This window comes from Eptatretus burgeri, chromosome 9 (assembly GCF_056783735.1).
Source record: "Eptatretus burgeri isolate ZD-2024b chromosome 9, Ebu_testis_v1, whole genome shotgun sequence".
Lineage (NCBI taxonomy): Eukaryota > Metazoa > Chordata > Myxini > Myxiniformes > Myxinidae > Eptatretus > Eptatretus burgeri.
This window is the reverse complement of record NC_140969.1, coordinates 22,587,629-22,609,349: the sequence shown is the minus strand read 5'-3', so window position 1 is coordinate 22,609,349 and position 21,721 is coordinate 22,587,629. Positions and strand designations below refer to the sequence as shown.

The 21,721-nt window shown below is 45.2% G+C and overlaps 1 protein-coding gene across 1 annotated transcript in view; it reads left to right on the top strand.

The window, feature by feature from the left end:
- The window catches only part of ASXL2 (ASXL transcriptional regulator 2), a 144,435-nt gene extending 123,181 nt beyond the window's left edge, over window positions 1-21,254 (top strand). The window contains exons 11-12 of the mRNA XM_085894357.1: window positions 5,925-6,456; window positions 17,723-21,254. Coding sequence (XP_085750483.1) covers window positions 5,925-6,456; window positions 17,723-19,597 — 2,407 coding nt within the window. The 3' untranslated portion in view covers window positions 19,598-21,254. The remainder of the gene's footprint in view (window positions 1-5,924; window positions 6,457-17,722) is intronic.
- Window positions 21,255-21,721: the final 467 nt, after the last annotated feature.

Below are 21,721 nucleotides of genomic sequence, written 5' to 3'. Positions count from 1 at the left end.
ATGCATATATATGCATATATATGCATATATATATATATGTATATGTATATATGTATATATATATGTATATGTATATATATGTATATATATATATATCTTCTTCTTTCGGCTGCTCTCGTTAGGGGTCGCCACAGCGGATCATCCGTATGATCCGCATAGTGATTTGGCACATATTTTATGCCAGATGCCCTTCCTGACGCAACCCTGGTCGCCTCTTACGACACAGGGATATGGTACACCTATTTTAACTGGGGTATACACCGGCCCAGTATACTAGTACTCATGGTGATTCTTGCCGATTCCTGCCGAATTCCATATACATATATATATATATATATATATATATATATATATATATATATATATATATATATATATATATATATATATATATATACATACATATATTGTTGCGGGCCGGGGGGGTCGGGTGAGAAGACCACTATGTCGATTCCCACCAGACTCCCCGGAATTGTAGGCCGTCACACACGGATAATTCCGTGATGCGATGGGTCGCTCAACCGATCTTGGACACCAATAACTCAACCGCGTGACCTATGGTCCTCCCGTCTATGGGTTAATCGGGTTACCTAATTAATCACGTGGTTTAATTACCGGGTAAACACGCCCTCGATACGCCTTGTCCGAACCGGATCACTCTACCAGATTGGATCACTTTTCCAGATTGGATGCAGCCGAGCGACACTGCCAAGGACGTACCGGCTAAAAGGAACAGATCATTGGGAATAAAGTCCTGGCTAAATTTGGATTCGGACCATGCTGGATCAATGAAAGAAAACACAAAAACGAGCAGGCAACATTCCTAATAATAATTTCTTTGCAAGCAGGCGAGGAAAAATATGTGGCACAGTGAAGATTTATTGGGGTGTGTTGCGCAGAGATAGAAAGAAGTGTGTGGTGCGACAATAAACAGGCAACTTACAAAAGGGGACACAGAGCAGACTTAATGTGGAAATAATAACAATAACAATGATAACAATCTTCTCCAGTCTTACTTTAGCAGACAGGCGCCAGCACACACACACACACACACACACACACACACACACACACACACACACACACACACACACACACACACACACACACACACACACACACACACACACACACACACACACACACGCTCACACACAGACACAGAACCCGATGAAGAGGGAGTTTTGCAACCGGGAGGGGGGGGGGGTTTGAGGTTATGATCTCGGCACCTGTGCGCCCGATAGCACGACGTGCCACCAATACGTTTTGGGGGGAGGGGATTCTCCGAGGTGTGGTACCCGACCAGTGGGCGCGTTTCTTCTGGCCCAAGCCGCACATGTGGAGATTGTGCTCGTGAGGGAGGAGCTTGAGTGGAGGAGGGGTAGAGTCCAGAGGGCGAGGGTGGAGTAGTAGGCAGGATCAGGTAGGCGGGTGGGGTCGACGTGGTGTGGGTGGAGATGAGGATGAGGAGGCGGAGTCGAGGAGCAGGAGGCGGGTCGTGGCGGTGTCGACGTGGGCGGAGACGAGGAAAAGGAGACTTAGACTGACCGGGCAAGAGGGACTGCCCCGACCTTTATAGGGCCCGCAGCTCGGGGAGGGGGGGGCGTGCCGAATCCAAACGTCATCACCCGAATCGGGCGCTCTGATTAGCCCCGACCCCTCACGTGGCCCGCCAGCTTGGGCCGGAAACCGCCTCACTTCGTTTCTGGCAAGGCCATCTCAAACAGTGGCAATATTGCACTCCGAATCCACGAGATGACATGAATCGCCCACACTGAAATTGGCATGCGAATCATCCCGCAAAAACCCCCGGGTGATGCCTGCTCGGGCGTTTGACCAGCGTCGATCAACGCGCTCGTTCTGTGCGCGCCAACGTGGCCCGCACTGTACATTCCCTGGCTCGACCGCAGCCTCGCTGGCCGCAGAGATGAGAAGACGTTCACCATCCGTGGAGAATCCACCGCTGCCAGCGAGGACCGAAGGTACATCGCCATGGATAAATCCATGCGCGTTTCACGAGCAGCGTACATGTCTGCTTTTGAGCACATTCCATACAGTGCGTGCGGTTCCGCCATTACGCACATGGCCAGCGCTCGCGTTCACACAACTCCGCTAGCGTGTGCGCGGGGCGAACACCAATATGTGTCTGGTATTGAGGTTAAAAAGGATCAAGCCGCTTCTACCCGCACACTCGTATCCTGCCCAACATGGCGTAGAGTCGGCTTTATCGGCCTCTGTCCGCGTTTCGTGCAGCGTGGGCGTCGTGCTGGCCGTGTTTCCTGTGCCATGAAAAACACCATTTGTGCAGCCTCTTAAGAGGTATTTACTTGCATGCCTTTATAATGCAATCAGCAATTCTCCCCAGACCATCGGAAGCTCAAGTCAATAGCGCAGCACCAACTAGCACACCACATCACTCGGCGCTGCAGTTTCCCCACCATGGCGCCGCATGTGCTGGCCTCCACGAGGCCCCACCTTACAGCGAAGGCGCACGTGACTGATTTACCTCAGGAATAATCAGAAAAGAAGAAGAGTGGGGATGAAATGAAGGAAAAAAAAAATGATTGAAGCAACCCTAGCGATTAGATCATCGCAACGCACTCACTCCCTTGTTGTCCCGCTAAACAGAAAGGGGACTATCTGCACGTATAATAATGGAATAACTGTCTTGGGACACCTATCTGTTGTATGCATGCGGTTCCGAGAACCGCAACAATATATGTATATATATATATATATATATATATATATATATATATATATATATATATATATATATATATATATATATATATATATATATATATATATATATATATATATATATATATGGGGTAGAGTGGGGATGGAGACACCAACAGGAGGGTTGAAGGATAAAATAGAGGGAGACTTGGACAAAAATGGGGCAGGGGTAGACCGGGATGCATGGGGTAAACAAGATGGATACAGAAGAAAATTCAGGAAGGAAAAAGTGGAAATTTGGAAGGAGGTGGCCTTGGGGTTGGGGGGGGGCTGAGATTTGCAAAAAGGCTTATGCTGAAACGACCATTATTTTCCTTCTGATTGTAAATGCATGTACATCACTTTACATGGCTCAAATCCCTCTCATTTCTGCATTTGTAATGGATCGTAATGCAATCTGCCCTGAGGCTTGGAGCATGAAGAGTGTGTATGTTGTGTGGCATCTGCTTCTCTTTCTGCACAATGGAAATTCCTTGTTTGTCAGATGCAACAAGTATTTCTGCTTTCCCCAGACAACTCATTTAAACTGAGATGTTGTTATTATTATTATTATTATTATTATTATTATTATTATTATTATTATTATTATTCTTTTGTATGCATTGCACATGGCTGCGTGGGTAGCATAGTTTTATTAACCAAGTGGGCCTGTTGGTCCATTGGACCAAATTTTCATTGGCCTTCACAGCCTTGTAGCATACCTGCCTGCTGCACTGCTTGAGCATTAGCTTGCCTTTTCACCAAGCCTAGATGTACTTCGGCCATGGCCGGAATTATACATTCGCTATTGTTATTGCCAAATTATACTACTATTATTATTATTGTTGTTCCTATTATTGGTGTTCTCCTCTTCTTTGTTTACAAATGTTATCTTGCTTTGTTATAATGTTATCATTGTTTTTGTTGTTTAATTTGTAATTGGAATGCCATGCCTTGGAAGGACCAATTTAAGCTGCTCTGTACACCTAAACATGACGTGCGTTTAAAACATGGGAATTATTCCAGATTCTTTGTAATTAGCCTAATCAACTCAGGAGGCCGTGACAATCATTTTGGTGCTTTACATTCCATACCAGAAAGCTCCAGGAGAAGGCAAAAAAATCACAAAAAACATGAGACACACACACACACACACACACACACACACACACACACACACACACACACACACACACACACACACACACACACACACACACACACACACACACACCTTGTCCATTTATAGTAGATTTGGGTGCAGCTGTACCACTGGTGCAGCGCCCTCTGTAGGTGTTAGAGCAGGATTTTGTAATTTGTTCCGGGTGCCGGCGATAGTTCGCCTATTCTTCGCAAAGGACACCGTGCACAAACTCGTGTCAGCAGACGGTACGCCCAGTTTAATGTCCAGCTGATGGAGCGGCGTACACATTGATGATTGCCTGAGAAATACTGGGATGACAGTTGATAGCTGAGTTGAGACTCAAACTTAGCAGCTCAGAGGCGAGTGTGCATACCTCTTGACTATTCTGTGAGCCCACTGAGATGTTTTGAACTGAAAGGGGCCAAAATCCTAATAGTCATGTCTTATTCAGCTGATGATCCTGTGAGCTTTTGAACACTTATGACATTTCTCAATAATTCTTACTTGGAGAGGTTAGCATATGGATACACATTCATAAGTCCTCCAATTAATAAGTTCGGCAATTCGGACAACTTGATTGTCACCGTGTAATGTCACTGGAAGTAATGTTAGTCTGTGAGTCACATCAAGTTATTATTCATTTCTCATTGCAGGTGTGTGCACACGCTCAGTTTGTTTGCCTGCTTGTTTATATGCTGACGGTTCGGGTTCTGATCCATCAGTAAACATGACAGTGATTATTATCTTGCCAAAACGAAGTTTTTGCAAGATATGTGAGTCAGCTTGTATGTTTTTTCTTTTTTTGTTTGTTTGTTTGTTTGTCTGTAATCACGTATAAAAAATTCTGCAGAGCACAGTTATCATTGGAAATTTTTGTAACTTCGCATATCAGAGGCCTATAGAGGTCCCTTTCAGCGCACAAAATTTTGAAGGTCAAGGTCAAAGGTCAAGGTCACTTTGTCGCAAATCAGGGGAGTCGACGAAACCCTTATTTTTTGAGTAATTTTGATCGGATCGTCTTAAAACTTCATGGGAATATAGTTCATGGTCTGGCGCTCAGCTGATTAATTTTTGGTGGCGATTGGCCTTGACCTTCATGTTTTTTTTTTGTTTGTTTGTTTGTTTTTGGTCTGTAATCACGTATAAATCACTCTGCAGAGCAGTTATCATTGGAAATTTTTGTAACTTCGCATATCAGAGGCCTATAGAGGTCCCTTTCAGCGCATAAAAATTTGAAGGTCAAGGTCAAAGGTCAAGGTCACTTTGTCGCAAATCAGAGGAGTCGACGAAACCCTTATTTTTTGAGTAATTTTGATCGGATCGTCTTCAAACTTCATGGGAATATAGTTCATGGTCTGGCGCTCAGCTGATTAATTTTTGGTGGCGATTGGCCTTGATCTTCATGGATAGCGCCTAAGGTCAAACATATTTGACCCCAAGGTCAAATTTTCAAGTTTTAGGAACCATATCGTGTCGGACCTCAAATTGATCACCTCAATGAGTGCTTTCTAGATATGTCAAGCTTGAGACATTATGACGTCATTTGGTGACGTTATGAGGCAAAAGCATATTTTTCATGGTTACTCTGTAGAACGATTCTCATCGGAATCTTTCGTAGGCAGATATTCCTCAAGGAGTCGCTCCTGGTGGATAGCAGCTCTGTTCACCTCAGTGTGACCTTAAAGAAGTCACACGTGGTCACCTTTTGGCAAGATACGGGTCACCCTGCGGGTGAAATTGGTTTATTGTGGGATTTCTTGCTTAAGAGACACAGTGATATTTGGTATTATTTGAAGGACCAATTATTGCCTGTTGTTTGGCTGAAATATGAATCAAACCTAATTTACTGCAGTAATGACTGTTTGTTTCATGGTTTTGAACTCGTTAGATTCTTCAAAAATGGATGCCACCACTGTATACAGTATATTGTTGTTATTTGCTGCAGTTATAATATTTTTGTCGGTTATTGTATGTGAGCATGTGTTGTGCTTCATCTTCTTTGTTTGCATGTATATTTGTTCACTTCATGTGTGTGCATTTTGTGTGTTCTGATGTTCAGGATCGGATTGACAGAAGCAGAATCCTTGCAATTGACCAGCTGCGAGCCAGAAGACAACACATCCATTGTTGAAGATTGGCGAGAGAACACGGTTGATCTCAACCAGGACCTTGCACTGAGAAACAAAGAACTTGTCATTGATACCACTGAGGAGGTCAAGAGTGAGGGGCAGAGTCAGGAAGATGAAGATCAGGAGATGGACCCAAAGAATCACAACCAGGAACTTGTGTCTCAAAGGCTTCAAGAGTCATTATCAACAGACACAAAATATGCAGAACCAGTGACTGATGCGAAAGAAATGCACAATAATTCTGTGAAGCAGAAGCCCCAACTGGCAGTGCCACGGTGTGAGCTCACTCTGTCGCGACTGCGTGAAAGGCTTAGGGCCCTCACGGGACGGCACCATGGTGACTCCGCTCATGAAAGAGGACGTTCCGTGTCGAGAGTCGATGATTCGAGTCCAGAACGAAAGCACGCAAGGACGGAGGGATGCTCAACACCACAGCAGCAGTTGAGAGTTCCACCTATTAAGGTAATGGGCCATTGCAAATTGTTTTTTTGCGATTTGAATGAAAAAAGTGAAATGTGGGATTTCGAACAGAAACAAAGTTGTGAAAAACAGCTCGTTTGTGCGCAGTGCATCAAAGATGCATTCCATTTTTTTTTTTGTGGTACCGGTCGTTAAAGCATCCAGGGTCTGTCAGTATTCTCTGTAGTTTAGAGAATGTTTTGTTTTTGACGTAGGTGAGCAATATATATATATATATATATATATATATATATATATATATATATATATATATATATATATATATATATATATATATATATATATATATATATATATATATAACAATCAGCTGTAAATTGGTTGCAAGGACAAAGGCCTAAATTCAACAGTGTCTTTGGGGGCTCCACAAAGAAGGTGCACAGATATTGATATTCCTTTCTGGGTATGCTGTAAAGCATTTGAATGGGGTGGGAAGAGGATACTTGAGATTGTGTGTGTGTGTGTGTGTGTGTGTGTGTGTGTGTGTGTGTGTGTGTGTGTGTGTGTGTGTGTGTGTGTGTGTGTGTGTGTGTGTGTGTGTGTGTGTGTGTGTGTGTGTGTGTGTGTGTGTGTGTGTGTGTGTGTGTGTGTGCGCGCGCGCGCGCAAGTAAATGTGTTGGTAATCATGTTAAGATTCTGTGACACGAGGTGTATGTGTATCTCATGTCATGATGCAGCTTTCGTGTGTAAAATGATTGTAACCTCTGTTTTGTGAAGCTTTGGCGACATGAAACACGAGCGTTACAAAAGTATGTTCACTGACACTAACAAGCAGTTCTTGGTGTTTTTTCCTCCTCTGTGTGGCAATCCAAAGATGTGATTCCAATTGGCATTTTTGGCATAGCATCTGTGGGGGCGATGACTTGATCAGGGCGGTGTCATAACGACTTGGATTACATGGTTATGTCGCTTTCCAATCGATTCTGCACTTCCATTTCTGCAGGGGTTTTTTTTTTTTTGCTACAATTGGAAAAAGACTCGCTCATTGTGGAACAGCATCACCATTTATCAATTTAAACATATTGATAATACGTTAAAAAAAAGAGGCTTCACTTATCGCCAACGTCTCAAGAGAGATGGAGTGAAAGTATGAAAGCTGTGGAAAACCGTGGATTGACGATCACTTCAAGAGACAAACTTCGTGCCCCTCCTCAAAACACACACACACACACACACACACACACACACACACACACACACACACACACACACACACACACACACACACACACACACACACACACACACATACACACATACACACACACACACATACACACATACACACATACACACATACACACATACACACATACACACATACACACATACACACATACACACACACACTCTTTCTCCTTTTCTCTCCACCCCAATAACTTCTTAACGTGAATGACCTGTTTAATTTGCGGAGAGTTTATATTCTTTGCTTCTAGCTTGCTTGATTACCAGAAGTATATTGTTGCGGGCCGGGGTCTGGTGGCGAGAACGACCACTAGGTGGGGGAAGTTACGTCGTCTCCCACCAGACTCCCAGAATTGTAGGCCGTCTCTCACGGATAATTCTGTGACGCGGCGGGTCGCTTAATCGACTGTGGACGTCAATGCCTCCACCACGTACCGTAGGGTCTTTTTGTCTTGAATCAATTTACCTAATTAACCACGTGGTTTCAACTACCGGGGAACCACGCCCTCAGTACGCCTTGCTCGAACCAGATCACTCTACCAATTACCAACTACCAACTACCTTTCCGGTTCGGATGCAGCCGAACGGACCTGCCAAGAATGTACCAGCAAGAATGAACAGATTATCGGGGATAAAGACCCGGATTAAACTCAGATCCGAACCATGCTGGACCAATGAAGGTCAGGTCAGGTATGGGAGCATGTGCCAGAACAGCACGTCGCTGCGTCCACTTTCTGCCGGTACTCCAGGGGCCTCCGTCTGGCCATCCCCCAGGCAGATGCCAGGCCCATCCCCATCTCCTTGAGATTATGGTCAACCTGTTGCAACCATGAGGCACGTGGTCGACCCACTGGCCTCCTCCACTCATGAGACTCCCTCGCTGAGAGAATCTGGTGAGCAGGATCAGAGTCAGGAAAACGAGCCACATGTCCATACAGCCGCAACTGACGCTCACGGACTATGCAGGTAACAAATCTCATCCGAGTCTCTCTCAGCAACCGCTCGTTGGACACAAAATCTGACCAGCGATAGCCAAGGATTCTCCGAAGAGACCTGGTACCAAAGGAATTAAGTCTCCGTCTCAGATCCTTGGTCAGAGTCCAAGTCTCGCACCCATAGAGCAAGACTGGAAGTACCAAGGACCTGAAGACTCGGACTTTCGTCCTCCCGCACAGGTACCGGCAGCGCCATACCCCATGATCCAGTGAATCCATGACTCCCCAGGCCCGACCCAGACGTCTATTGACCTCTGACTCGCAGCCAGCAGAGACATGAATATCACTGCCAAGGTAAGTGAATCTCTCCACAACCTCAACATCCTCACCACAAACAGACACAGACAGGACAGCAGCATCCAAGATGTCACCGAAAGCCTGGATCTTAGTTTTGACCCAAGAAACCCGTAATCCCAACGGCTCCGACTCCTCATTCAGCACCTCGAGGGCCCCCAAGAGGATGTCTAAAGTCTCCGCAAAGATGACTGCATCATCTGCAAAGTCAAGGTCCGAGATCTTGACATTCCCAAATGACGCACCGCAACTTGATCTCTCCGACATCCTCCCTAGAATCCAGTCCATACAAGTGCTGAAAAGTGTGGGGGCAAGTACACATCCCTGACGAACTCCAGTAACAACTGGAAATAAGTCAGAGATGGTACCACCGCACTTCACAGCACTCTCAGTACCAGAGTAGAATTCAGACATCAGATCGATCAGTTTTGGTGGCACCCCACGAAGACCAAGAATCCTCCAGAGGACATCCCGATTCACTGAATCGAACGCTTCACAGAGATCAACATAGGCTGCAAGCAGCCCCTGCCGAAACTCTCGTCTGCGTTCGGTGAGGACACGAAGTGCAAGGATACGGTCAATCGTTGACCTCTTTGGTGTAAAGCCTGACTGCTCTGGACGCTGGTGCTCAAGCAGATGGTGGCAAACCCTATCGAGAATTGTCCGCGCAAAGACCTTGCCCGGCACTGAGAGCAGCGTCACCCCTCGGTAGTTGTTGCAGTCTTGGCGATCACCCTTCCCTTTCCAGACAAGGACAACAAGGCCCCTCTTCCAGTCAGTTGGGATGATGCCTGTGTTCCAGGCAGAGCACAAAACTGCATGCAATGACACGAGTGCAGCATTTCCACCAGCCTTGAGAAGTTCGGCATGGATGCCACAGATCCCTGGAGCTTTGCCCCGTTTCAACTGGTTCACCGCAGCCCGTGTTTCCACAAGCATAGGTGGACCACAGTTGATTCGAGGGTCAGCAACAGGGATTGTAACACCCTTGACGTCCAACTCGACAGATGAGGGATCAGCCTGGTACAACCGCTCAAAGTAACCGGCCCAGTGGGCCTTCACTTCAGACTCCTCTGTCAAGAGCCTACCACTCTCTGCTCAAACTGTAGTGCTCCGAGGGATGGGCTTGGATGAACGTAATGCGCGAATTCCCCTGTAAGCGGGATGAGAATCACCTGTCCACAGGTGATGCTCTACCCCCTCACAGATTCCTCGCACATAGGCCTCCTTGTCCACCCTCAGTGCACGTACAGTTTTACGCCTCAGCTCCCTGAACAGCTCAGCTCTGCCATTCAGCCTGGCCCTGCGACTCTGGTCAATGGTATCCAGGTATCCAGACCAATGAAGGAAAAGACAAAAACGAACTGGGAACATTTCTGCAATAATTTATTTACATTCAACTTTCAAAAGAGGGACACAGAGCAGACTTATGTGGGAATAAAACAGGCAAGATTTACAATGATCAAATAAAAACACTTATGCAATTCTACTTAAAGACGGTGCCACACACTCAGACGCACACTCAGATGAAAATAAACCGAGATGTATGGCAAAGGGACTCCCGCAGCCAGAGAAGGAGGTGAGCTGAGGTCGCAGTTCTTTCAGGTACCTGAACATTGGAGGGAAGGAATGCAACATGGTGCGGCACCTGTCAATGGTCGTGCGGCTCGGTCCACAGCCGCACATGTGGAGACCGTGTCTGCGAAGGAGCCCGGGTCGAGTATAGCGGAGTCCGAGGCAGGGATCAGGGCTGCAGACAGAACCCAACGAGAGACCCGGTCAAGGTCGGGTCGAGGTCTTCCCAGCTCTCTCGCACTCAAAACGAACGACCCCCAAAGAGCACAACCACTCTACGACCTTCCTCCTTTCTTTCGCTACCAGCCGACGAACTGTCTCACTCCAACGCTCCTCACTCCAATGCTCCTCACTCTCAGGGTTGCTTCGTAATTTATAGATCTCCCTCAGCGGGGAGGGGCCTTGGTGAAGCTGATGTCACTGTCCGCCCTGATTGGACGGGGCTTCCATGGGTCCACCCTTTCTGGGCGAGGTTTAGGCCATACCGGGAAGCCCGCCCACTCCACGCGTATCTGGATTCGCCAAAAAGGTACTGCACAAAGATTTTGCCTTGGAAAGCGAGAGGAAGGCACTGTGGTTCAAAATAAAAGGGGAGAAGTGATATATAAACCTATCTCAAAGCCATCGCAATGCACCCCTTTTGCTTTCCCACTACACACAAGGAGGGGTTCTATCTGCACATATACTTAATGGAATAACTGACTTGGGACACTGTATGTTTGTATGCGTACGGTTCCAAGAACCGTAACAATATATACATATATATATATATATATATATATATATATATATATATATATATATATATATATATATATATATATATATATATATATATATATATATATATATATATATATATATATATATATATATATATTGTTTTTTTGCAATATTTTCCTCCTTTATTCACTGGCAGAGTACCCTCCCTACAGGCGATCTTGTTCCAAACACGTTCTTCTGACACATGCCTTAATTTGGGTGGTGTATAGGCAAAAATAAATAACCCGGGTTACATACATGAATCAAAAATATACCGACTGCTTATAATTCAAAACACCTCACAGCACTGGAAAATGTGGGGACAGGAATACTGCACACTGTAAATGGTGGAGATTTGCAATACCCTTCCCCACCTGGAGGTGGTGCTACATGATACACATATACATGGATAATTTTTGTCCCCTCCTCACTCTCCCCAAGACCACCAGCAAAGATAAACACACCCCTATATATTAATTGTGGTCATGCTGATCCTCGGTAGCAAGTCTGGATGTAATTGACCCAGAACGGTAGGAGGAGTAGCGTGACAAACACACCCACAAACAAACAAACACCGGTCCATGAATTATAGTTAGAATTCAGACTGAAGTAGTATTGTTCATGAAGGATGCCAAGATCTCACAATTAACTGGGACCTCTGGCAGTTTTACAGGCAGTTCTAAGGTGCAGATGTAATTCTTTAGGACAGATTAGCGTTGCCATACGTACTGTTTTCCCTGGTCATGTCCTACTTTTTGGTCCTTACATTTTAAAAATATCGAAAAATGTCCATGATGTTGCCTTCTTTTTTATGGCTTTTGCATTTTCAGAGATAAATTTTAAGATTCAGGATACTTTTTTGTTAACCTCATTTAAACGATTAGACATCTGTACATTTTCTTACAGTGATAAAATGCAGTTTTGTAATGTTTGGACCAGGACAGTTAGGTACAAGTCTGTACTACTCCATCATGGTGTAATAGACGTGTTCAAACATCGACACTCACTTCTTTTCTTCCTGTCCAACCAACCTCGCATTGAGTGAGGGTCCAGTCATGTGCTCAGTCCGTGATTCAGTGTCTGTTCTGAGTCCGTACCGTACACACTTGTTTTGATTTTCTTCAAGAGCTCTTTACAATGCCAAAATGAAATTGTAAATTCACTGCAGAACTAAAGACAAAATTCCCGTGTTTTGGAAGTGGTCGAGAAGAATGGGAAGCCGATTGCTTGGTTTGTACAGCTGGTACGTCAGTCTATGTGGTAAATAAAGGTGCTATTCATGTACATTCTCATGTGGACTCGGACAAGCACAATATTTCCAGCAATAATTCAGTATTTCAACTGGAAGAACGGCGGTTTTCAGTCAAAATTAATCGAGGTCCGGAACACACCAAATAAGACTACTGATATGATTGCTCCATACGGTAAGGAAACTCTTGAAAAGAGTGTCCCTCTCTTGAGTGTCCCTCTCTTGAGTGTCCCTCTCTTGAGTGTCTTTTTTGTTGTTGTTGAAAGTTAAAATATGGTAACCCTCAGATAGATACTCACTGATTTTGATTCTTTCAGTCAGCAAAAGGAAGAAAAGATAGTTTTATTTATTATCTATAAATCATTCATTATTGACCATAATTGTTTGTTTTTAATACTGTAGAATACACAAGTGTGTAACTGATATGATTTCAAAAGGGATTTATAAGAAACTAATAACTGATTAGTTGTATGATATTTGTGGCATTCAGTTGAATACAAATGTTTTGTCCATTTGATAATAATAAGCAGTACTTGATGGATAAATTAAATTTAAAGCCACACTTCATGGTTATAAGTAAAGTAATTTTTCATTCAGTTTTGTTTGTGGCAGTTTTTCCTCGAGAAGCAAGATCTCATGATGCTTTCAAAGGAAGATTTTGTTATTTATTCCGATTCTGATGTACCATACCCTGTTGCAGAGAGTTGGTACTGTCAAAGCAGTTTCTTCGTAAGGGTTATACTGGGTAGTTTGCCATTGCTTTCCCAGCAGTAGTTAGAGCAGGAATTTGTAATTTATTCAGGGTGCCGGTGATAGCTCATCTTCTCTTTGCGAAGGACACTGTGGGATCTTTAATGTCCACCAACTAATGCCAACAGATGGGATGCCCAGTTTAACGTTCATCGGAGAGACGGCACTCACATTGCTGAGTCATCTTGCCTGTGAAACACCAGAATGACAGTCTATAGCTGGGTGGAGATTCAAACCTAGGCTAGACAGCCTCGATGCGAGTGTGCATACCTCTAGGAGGCCATCCTGTCAGCCCTCACAAAGGAAGAAGAGGTAAGAAAAGTAAAAATGAAAAGGCATTGGTAAAAAAAGATTGTCGTCTTCATCCTCATGCAAGAAACAACCAGAAGATTCCTGACGTTCGAGCTTTACTTTCATGCAGGGGTGTAAGGTGTGATCAGGTCAGAAATGTTGGCAGGAAGCCAATCATCTTTGACTTTAAATGTTATCAGCAAACGTTTAAAAGCCTTACATTGCTGTACTGGGAACTAGTGAAGTGTTTTGAGGATTGGAGTGATCTGATCAAATTTTCCAGTTTTCACTATGGGGCTGGCTGGCTGTCTGCCATGTTCTGAATAAGTTGCAAGGGTTTGAGATGACAGGCAAGTCAAGCCTGCTTAGTGAGTTGCAGTACTGCATTCAAAGTGTGACATTTTGAGAGCATGAACCAAAGTTTACGTTTTCTTCTGACTTTAGAATGAACAGATTTTAGCGATATTGTGTAGAAATTGAAGAAAATGAAATTACATTGTCTATAATATCAGCAGTTGAAAATAGCTATTGTTTTAGAATTTGTTCAATGCTGATTATTTAGAAGAGCTATAATAACAAAGTCTGCATCCGATAAAGCGGCTCTATTATTGAGAACTCAGCATCAGGACTTGGTACAAACATAATGAAACGGTGTGGACTGTGCTTCCCTGCTGACGGACATCTGGTAGCTCATACATGTTGCTGCGTTTGAGCCTGGGGAATAACACACAACTGAAGTCTATCTGTTTTGGTTCTTCCCAACATCTTTGTTGCTTGTTGCTTTGATACTCCTTTCAATTTTCTTTCTCACAATTTTCTTTATTCATACAAATTCTTGCTTTTTCTTCTCTTTCATTTCTTTTACTCTCAATTTCTTTTTCGTTATCTATCTCTCTAAGGAGAAGTGAATTATTGCAGGATTTTTTTTCTGTAAGGCTCACTTGGCTGCGCCTGGATGGGCTTGAGGGTTATGGAGTAGCGGCTGAAACCCGAATCCTATCCCGGTTCCTCCTGATGACTCCATCTTTGCTCTTTACTTCTTCGGGTTCTTTCTTGGTCTTCCGTTTGATTTGAAACTGAATAAAATTTGCAAACTTTTCATCAAGTCGTTTTATCTACGTCTGATATTTCTTTGCTCTGTAATTTCACCAATGTCACTGAGTACTTGAAGGTTTTTCAGAAGTATTGCGACATTTTTGGGGTAGGGGCCTGTAGTTGGAATTTAACACCTTAACACCGTTTGTGTTTGTTTAATTTATCGGACGTTTGAACATGTATTAAGGACATGTATGTATGGATAACTGTCTGGTGTATGGCCTATTACCTATGCAAGAGACAGGCCTTGTCCATTCTAAACTAGAGAGGTTAAGGATGTCCTGTCACTTGTGCCTCGTGTTGAACTGGGTGGGAGCTGGGCAAGAAGGGCACTCTGGGCATTCCCCCACATTGACTTAGTCGGCCTGCAGCTCATAGCATGCGCCACATTGCCATCTCTCCCCTCTTGCAAACCCTGGAGGAAACGCCAGGACTTGCGTATCGTCAGTGAGGGTTGGGGCGTCCCACATGACCGCTTCTGATTTGTATGAGCAAGGTGGCGGGCGTATCATTGGACCCTGTTGCTTGGCGATCACTTAGCTGATTGGTTCAGGACTGGCACCATCAATTGTCTGAGACACTGTCGCTGTGCGTGGGCATGGCGCGATGGCGTGAGGCACCATGCGGGTTGTTCGTGCACCGTCAATCTGAGCTTGTCGTTCCTGCTCCGTCATTCTGAGTAAGTCGTTCCTGCTCCTTCATTCTGAGCGAGTCGTTCCTGCTCCGTAATTCTGAGCGAGTTGTTCCTGCTCCGCCATTCTGAGCTTGTCGTTCCTGCTCCACCATTCTGAGCTTGTCGTTCCGGCTCCGTCATTCTGAGCGAGTCGTTCCTGCTCCTTCATTCTGAGTGAGTCGTTCCTGCTCCTTCATTCTGAGCGAGTCGTTCCTGCTCCTTCATTCTGAGCGAGTCGTTCCTGCTCCGCCATTCTGAGTTTGTCGTTCCTGCTCCGTCATTCTGAGCGAGTCGTTCCTGCTCCTTCATTCTGAGTGAGTCGTTCCTGCTCCGTCATTCTGAGCGAGTCGTTCCTGCTCCGTCTGTCTGAGCGAGTCGTTCCTGCTCCGTCTGTCTGAGCGAGTCGTTCCTGCTCCGTCTGTCTGAGCGAGTCGTTCCTGCTCAGTCTGTCTGAGCGAATCATTCATGATGAGCACAATCCTGACTGCATGAGAAGTTCCAAGGTGCGGAGGGAGATGGAGAATGTCCTGAAATGTTACAAGGAGGTCTACGAACAGAAAATGAAGGCAGCCACTCAAGTCTCCATCATGAAATTCTTTTTTGAAAATCCCAAGCAAATCAGCCTCCTTTTCATCTTCTGAGCTTTCAACCTCATCTGGACAGCCTGCCACACCTGAATAAGCCTGCCACACCTGAATAAGCCTGCCACACCTGAATAAGCCTGCCACAAGCAATATGTATTGTGTCTAACCCCAATCATGACAACACTTAGGAAAAAGTAATTAATTTTAATGTTTTTATTTGTTATATGCTTTATTTATGCATTGGTTACTGCTTTTTGCCCCTCCTCATTCCCTCACCCCTCCTCGCTTCCCCCTGCTTTCTTGCTCCCCCACCCCTCTTCTCACTCCTCCACCCTCCTCTCACTCCCCCACCCCTCCTCTCGCTCCCCCACCCCTCCTCTCGCTCCCCCACCCCTCCTCTCGCTCCCCCACCCCTCCTCTCGCTCCCCCACCCCTCCTCTCGCTCCCCCACCCCTCCTCTCGCTCCCCCACCCCTCCTCTCGCTCCCCCACCCCTCCTCTCGCTCCCCCACCCCTCCTCTCGCTCCCCCACCCCTCCTCTCGCTCCCCCACCCCTCCTCTCGCTCCCCCACCCCTCCTCTCGCTCCCCCACCCCTCCTCTCGCTCCCCCACCCCTCCTCTCGCTTCCCCACCCCTCCTCTCGCTTCCCCACCCCTCCTCTCGCTCCCCCACCCCTCCTCTCGCTCCCCACCCCTCCTCTCGCTCCCCCACCCCTCCTCTCGCTCCTCCACCCCTCCTCTCGCTCCCCCACCCCTTCTCGATCCCCCACTCCTCCTTGCTCCCCCACCCTCCTCGCTTCCACCTGCTTCCTCACTCCCCCACCCCTCCTCACTCCCCCCTGCTTCCTCGCCCCCCCCCACCCTCCTCAGTCTCCCTTACCTCCTTGCTCCTGCACCCCTCTCCCCCTCCTTAAGTATACTTGTCGTCCGGATGTTGGTTATCTCCAGACGTTTGTTATGTCTGGATGGATCCTCTCCTCACACTGCCTTCCCTTTCCACAGCCCTCCTCACTCTCCCCTCCTGCCTCGCTCTCCAACCCTTCCTCGCTCCCCTCTCTCCTCTCACCCTACCCTCCATCCTCTTTCCCTCCTCGCCTCTCCCCTCCTTCTTACTCCCCCTCACTTAATATTCCTGTCAGCGAAACGACGGGATGTATTTGCTGGTAAAGAAATAAATTCCAGGTTTTACCGCCATTTTCCCCAGTGTCTCTTACATTAGTAATTTGTGCCTGTTTGTCATTTATAACTTCCTTTAAAATCAGTGAGTTTCCTGTTTGGAATGATTTTCCATTTTGTTTGACTGCCAGGCAGGCAGACAGAGTAAAAAAAAAATATATATATATATATATATATATATATATATATATATATATATATATATATATATATATATATATATATATATATATATATATATATATATAATCGCTCCTCTCTGTGCATGTACCGTCGGGATGAATTCTGATCCAAGGCACTGTAAAACAACACACTTGTCTTCCTATTCATGTTCTGAATCAGGTTTAAAATAAAACGTGCAATTTAAATCAGTTGTTCCTCGATCATAAACTGATGACGGACGGACATTAACCAATTTCTTAACCCCGCTTTTTGCTTTGCGTGTGTGGGGTAATGATGTGGATCAAAAAGGAACTGGATAAATGCTTTGCACCTTGAACCTATTGCCTTTCTTTTTACTTGCACATACTCTCACTCTCTGCTATGAGCAATGAACAGACTTGCTGTATTAAATCACTACTTTTGTCTAATTTTTTTTCTTCTTTCTCCAAACCCTGACAGATCCAACTGAAGCCCCCTCTTGTGACTGTAGTTGGAAGTTCTCCGAACAATCGACTTTCCAACACACCTCCCATGGTGACTCCAGGACCACTGCCTCATCGACCTTCTCGAACTGGACGGGCGCGGACTCTTGCAGATATCAAAGCAAGAGCCCAATGGGTTCGTGAAGCAAAGCGATTCACTGCCTCAATGCAGCGCTTGCCACATGTTCGGACAAATTCCTCTCCACAAGCACTCCAAGGAGACTCACTGGACCAGAGACCTGAGCTATCGCGAAATGTGGTTTCGACAGCGATCACCCCAAGCACCAAATCTGTATTCTCCCTGGCCAAACAACAAAGCACTTTATTGTCCAACCCCCTTTCCCCAGACTCACTTTTGTCTGTTTCTTCATCCTGCATCATGCCAATTTCTACTGTTGTAACAAATCTTGCACCTGCTATTACCAGTAATTCTCCAAGTGCAGTTGAAGGCGGTGCAGTTAACCACACCTCCACAGCGGGACAAAACTTTGGGGATGATGGGAAAGGAATTGGAGCGAGAGAACCAGAGATTCAGAATGACTCATCACTAATCCCATCCTCTTCTCATGGTCTTGGTCAGAATGTGAATAATTCGTTTAACTTATCCTGGCAGCAATCTGTCCTCAAGCTTGAGGATCCTGCCCCTCAAACCCAAAATATTAGCTCTCAACATTGGGGACAAAGTCCTCATGTAACAGCACTTGGATTTCAAATGGAAGGTTTCAAAGCTCCATCTTCAAATCACCAAACGCCACCTTTCTTACCAAATTCTTCCACCATCAACCATTTGCACAATGGGGAGAGGCAAAGTGAAATTGACTCTTCAAAAAGAGCTTTCCTTGAAGCAGACAAACGTGATAAACCTTTGCCTATCGAGGATAAAAATGAGAGACTGTTGGAATCAAGGAAAAGAGAGGAAGTGGGTCAGGATAAAGAATTACTGTCTGGTGAGCATTCACTAGAATCCATGATCCAAGAATGCAACCCACTTGCACAGCAACTCTTGCATGATTGCATTCCATCGCTGTTCACGACACCAAGCAATTGGTCCAGACTAAATTACCAACCCAGTTGTGATCGTAGTTTGGATCATAGCCCACACTCTTTATCTTCTCCTTGCACCATGTCACCTTCATCACCAGATAGTCACCCAGCTTTGGTAAAGGCGGATGCTTTAGAGCAACAAACGAATGGTGGAACATTACAACTTATCGGGCCTGAGGGATTTGGATTGAGACGGCCATTGAAACGAGAGCTCAGTCCAGACTGGGATGGTGAAGCAGAAAGAGTGCTTGGTATGAGTCCAGAGGATGAGCGGGGTGGAGGTTGGGTGTTGGATTTGAACCAAGAGCATGGAGAAGCACCCAAGAGCGTCGTAGTTTGCAACAGCAGTGTAAAAGTTGAATTGACACTTCCATGTGCACGGTGGTCCACTGAGGACCCAACATATCTTCCAGTGTCTGTTGCTTCCACACAACTTGTCAGCTTTGTGGCAATTGCTCACGAGAAGCAGCAAGCGGCATTGCACCCAGTTTGTACTAGTCCATCTCGCTTTGAATGTCCACTTCGTGCCCCAGCCGATATAATCGGCTCCGGTCAGCCTCCTGCATCGCTCTCGATGGCTGTCACTTCAGTGATGGGCAATGCGACAGAGGGCACTGCAAAGGACAGTGTGCTCCCTACTGGGACCGGTAGCTTGGTGTATGGAGATGCCAAGGTGGGAAATAGTGTAGCAGAGCCTTGTCCCTGCCGATTGCGGGCTCTCATTGTGTGCCGTGGCTGTGGCGCATTTTGCCACCATGACTGTATAGGGCCATCCCGCCTCTGTGTTTCTTGCCTCCTTGTGCGGTAGTTGGGACACTAAAACTTATTGTGGGGCATCTGAAAGGAAGCGGTTGCCTGTACTTGTATGACCTGAAATGCCTTGCCTGGCCTTGCTAGATCCATCTTGGCTTGCATGCTATGATGCTGGGTGGGTGGGGGTGGGAGGGGGAGGGGGAAATCAAGCCAACAACAGATCAGGCCAAAGAATTGGTACTATCCATAATTAAATTTTAAAAAGCTATTGGGTTTTTAATGCTCTATATACAAGAGGAAATTATGAGGTTTTGTCTGTAGAGCTATTGGGTGTGGTGATCTGCTTAATGCTGATTCCAGACTGATTTTTTTAAATTATACAGTTATGATGATACTGTATAATTCAGAGTTTGGGGGTGGGGAAGAATGGGGTGGGGGGGGGTGTGCAGTGGAATGGGCATCGGGATGAAGACTGATAGGCCATTGCGGAATCCAAGATGGCTTGGTGCAGCCTTTTACATCATATCAAGCAGATTAGCCAAAGTAGCATAGCACTCACCCCCTTGTGTCAGATGGGATTATAGATGAAAAAAATTAAATAATAATAATATGATATTATGGACAAAATCGGCCAACAAAACTTTAAAAAAAGAACTATTTATTTTGGGGATATAATTTTTTGTCTTTTAATAAGATGGTTTTTGTTTTATTTTTCTGTTTTGTACTTCATGATATTGTGCATAGTTGTGCATTCGCTTTATCTGTTGGTATGCAGGTCAACGGTAGTTTTGCCCCACCCATTCATCCCACCATTCGTCATGCATCCCGTTGGCACTTTGTGTTCTGCACTTCAGGATGTGCTGAAACACACACTCGGTCTGCAAGCGAAACAGTTGGGCCTTTAGTCCTCCACACTGTCATCCACAACCATTTGTTGAAAGCGAGGGCGTTAACCTTCACCAAACCCCATCACTTCAACTTGATTCACGGGACGCAAGCCCCAAAATCCAGCCTAAATCTCGAAAGAAAAAGAGAATCGGCTGCACAAACGCAGTCCATGTTAATAGTAATACAGAAATGTCTGCCCAAAGCTTCACGCGACAGTTTCTGGGGGCATTCTTGTGGGCATGACGTACATATCAAATATTCCAAAGATTATGTTGACTGTCGTGGCCACTTTCCACCAACACCACAGCTCTGGACATGAGGCTTGTTTTCTGCTCGATGACCTAATTATTACCTTCCACTTTCCACACTTTTTTTTTTGGCTCCTTTCCCTGTGATATTTATTACCCTTCCACTTCCCCTGCCTAATCATGTTTGACCTTTGTTCCATTCCTTCTTTTGGCCAATCATGTCTGCCTGCGTAGATTTCCGAACTTAAATCCTCGGACTTGCTCTTTCCTTGACGTACGGTGTGTGTGTGTGTGTGTGTGTGTTTTTTTTTTTTTTTTTTTAATATGTCTGTACATCTGGGGAAAGTTAACTTTCAAAACATCGTTTTCCCTGTTAATCCACCTTTTAGTTCATAATTCTTAATTTGTTCTTTCCAGCTCTTCCATTTTATCCCTTTTACTGCAAATGTGCTTGGACAGCCCGAGGCTGTTTATTACATCATGGTCTATTGAATTCTGACATGTACAAAAAAGAGTTTCTAGTTTTATCCGTTTTACGACAATAATAATAATAATAATTAAAAAAAAATACTTGCAGCCTTTGGTACTGTGGTATTGAAAGCACCCTTCCTTTATGGGAAATTGATTTGTGTACAAGATGCTAATGCTCGACGTGCTGGTGCCTTCCAGAGTGTCCATAAAGTCCTTGTGCAACTTTGAACTTTTATAACTTCTGATGTACATGTGATAGAAAGAAACTGTAAATGGTGCAGGAAAACATAATTCATGAAGTTTTCACTTGATACAGTTCAAATTTTTCGGCTTCAACATAACCACCATCTTTCATAATATATCGTTCACAATCCGATTTTCCAACTTGTTGAAAACATTCTCCAGTTGCTGCTGAGTAATTTCATGAATTGCATTTATCATCGTCGTCCCAAGTTCATCCAAAGCAATGTGGTTTGGATGAGCAACAACATTGTTACATAGCCCCATAAATCTAGTTCAATGGGGACAGGTCAGGTGAACGAGGTGGCATCGCTATTGGTACACGTCTACCA